This window comes from Egretta garzetta, unplaced genomic scaffold (genome assembly GCF_000687185.1).
Source record: "Egretta garzetta isolate BGI_Z169 unplaced genomic scaffold, ASM68718v1 scaffold135, whole genome shotgun sequence".
In the NCBI taxonomy this organism is placed as follows: Eukaryota; Metazoa; Chordata; class Aves; order Pelecaniformes; family Ardeidae; genus Egretta; species Egretta garzetta.
In genome coordinates, this window is record NW_009259594.1 from 974,343 (window position 1) to 974,924 (window position 582).

A 582-nucleotide genomic window follows, 5' to 3' on the forward strand; every position below is an offset into this window, starting at 1 on the left:
CCGAGCCCTGAGCGGCCACCTCCGGGGCCCGCCCCCCAAGCTCGTCCCCGTCTCTGGCAAGCTGGAGGAGGTGAGGGGGGGCAGAAGCCGGGCGGGTGAGTGCTGGGGTCTTGGCTTTGCTCCCTGTGCCACGTGGCCCTGTGACCACGTTCTTGGTGTCCCTGGGGATGTGGTGTCTCCGTGCCCTTGGTGTCCCCTCCTTCGTGCCGGGCGTGTGTATGGGAGCCCACCTGGGCACCCCTTGGAGGGGGGACAGAGCAGGCAACAACTGGCCCTTGTCTCCTTTCGGGCATGAAGGCGTCGGGGCTGGGAGCAACCCTCGCCACCACCCCAGGCAGCCCCTCGGGCGGGGGGCGGCTCACTCTCCCTTCTTCCCCTGGCAGAACGTGGAGAAGACCCTGATCCGCCCCATGGCCTTCAAGCCAGTGGTGCCCAAGCTCCGGAGCACCCAGCCAGGCGTGCGCCCAGGGCTCTCGGAGAGCCAGGTGAGCCTCACCCATTTGCTGGGTGCTGAGAAGCCCGGCTCCCTGAGCTGCCGCGCCAGCACCCTCTCGGACTCGGGACGCAACTCCCTCTCCAGCC

The 582-nt window shown here is 69.1% G+C and overlaps 1 protein-coding gene across 1 annotated transcript in view; it reads left to right on the forward strand.

Moving 5' to 3' along the window:
- LZTS2 (leucine zipper tumor suppressor 2) overlaps positions 1-582 on the forward strand; it is a gene marked incomplete at its 3' end in the record, with an annotated part of 4,291 nt that overhangs the window by 2,540 nt on the left and 1,169 nt on the right. Inside the window, 2 exon segments of the mRNA XM_035893638.1 lie at positions 6-70; positions 384-579. Of these exon segments, the coding sequence (XP_035749531.1) occupies positions 6-70; positions 384-579 (261 nt within the window).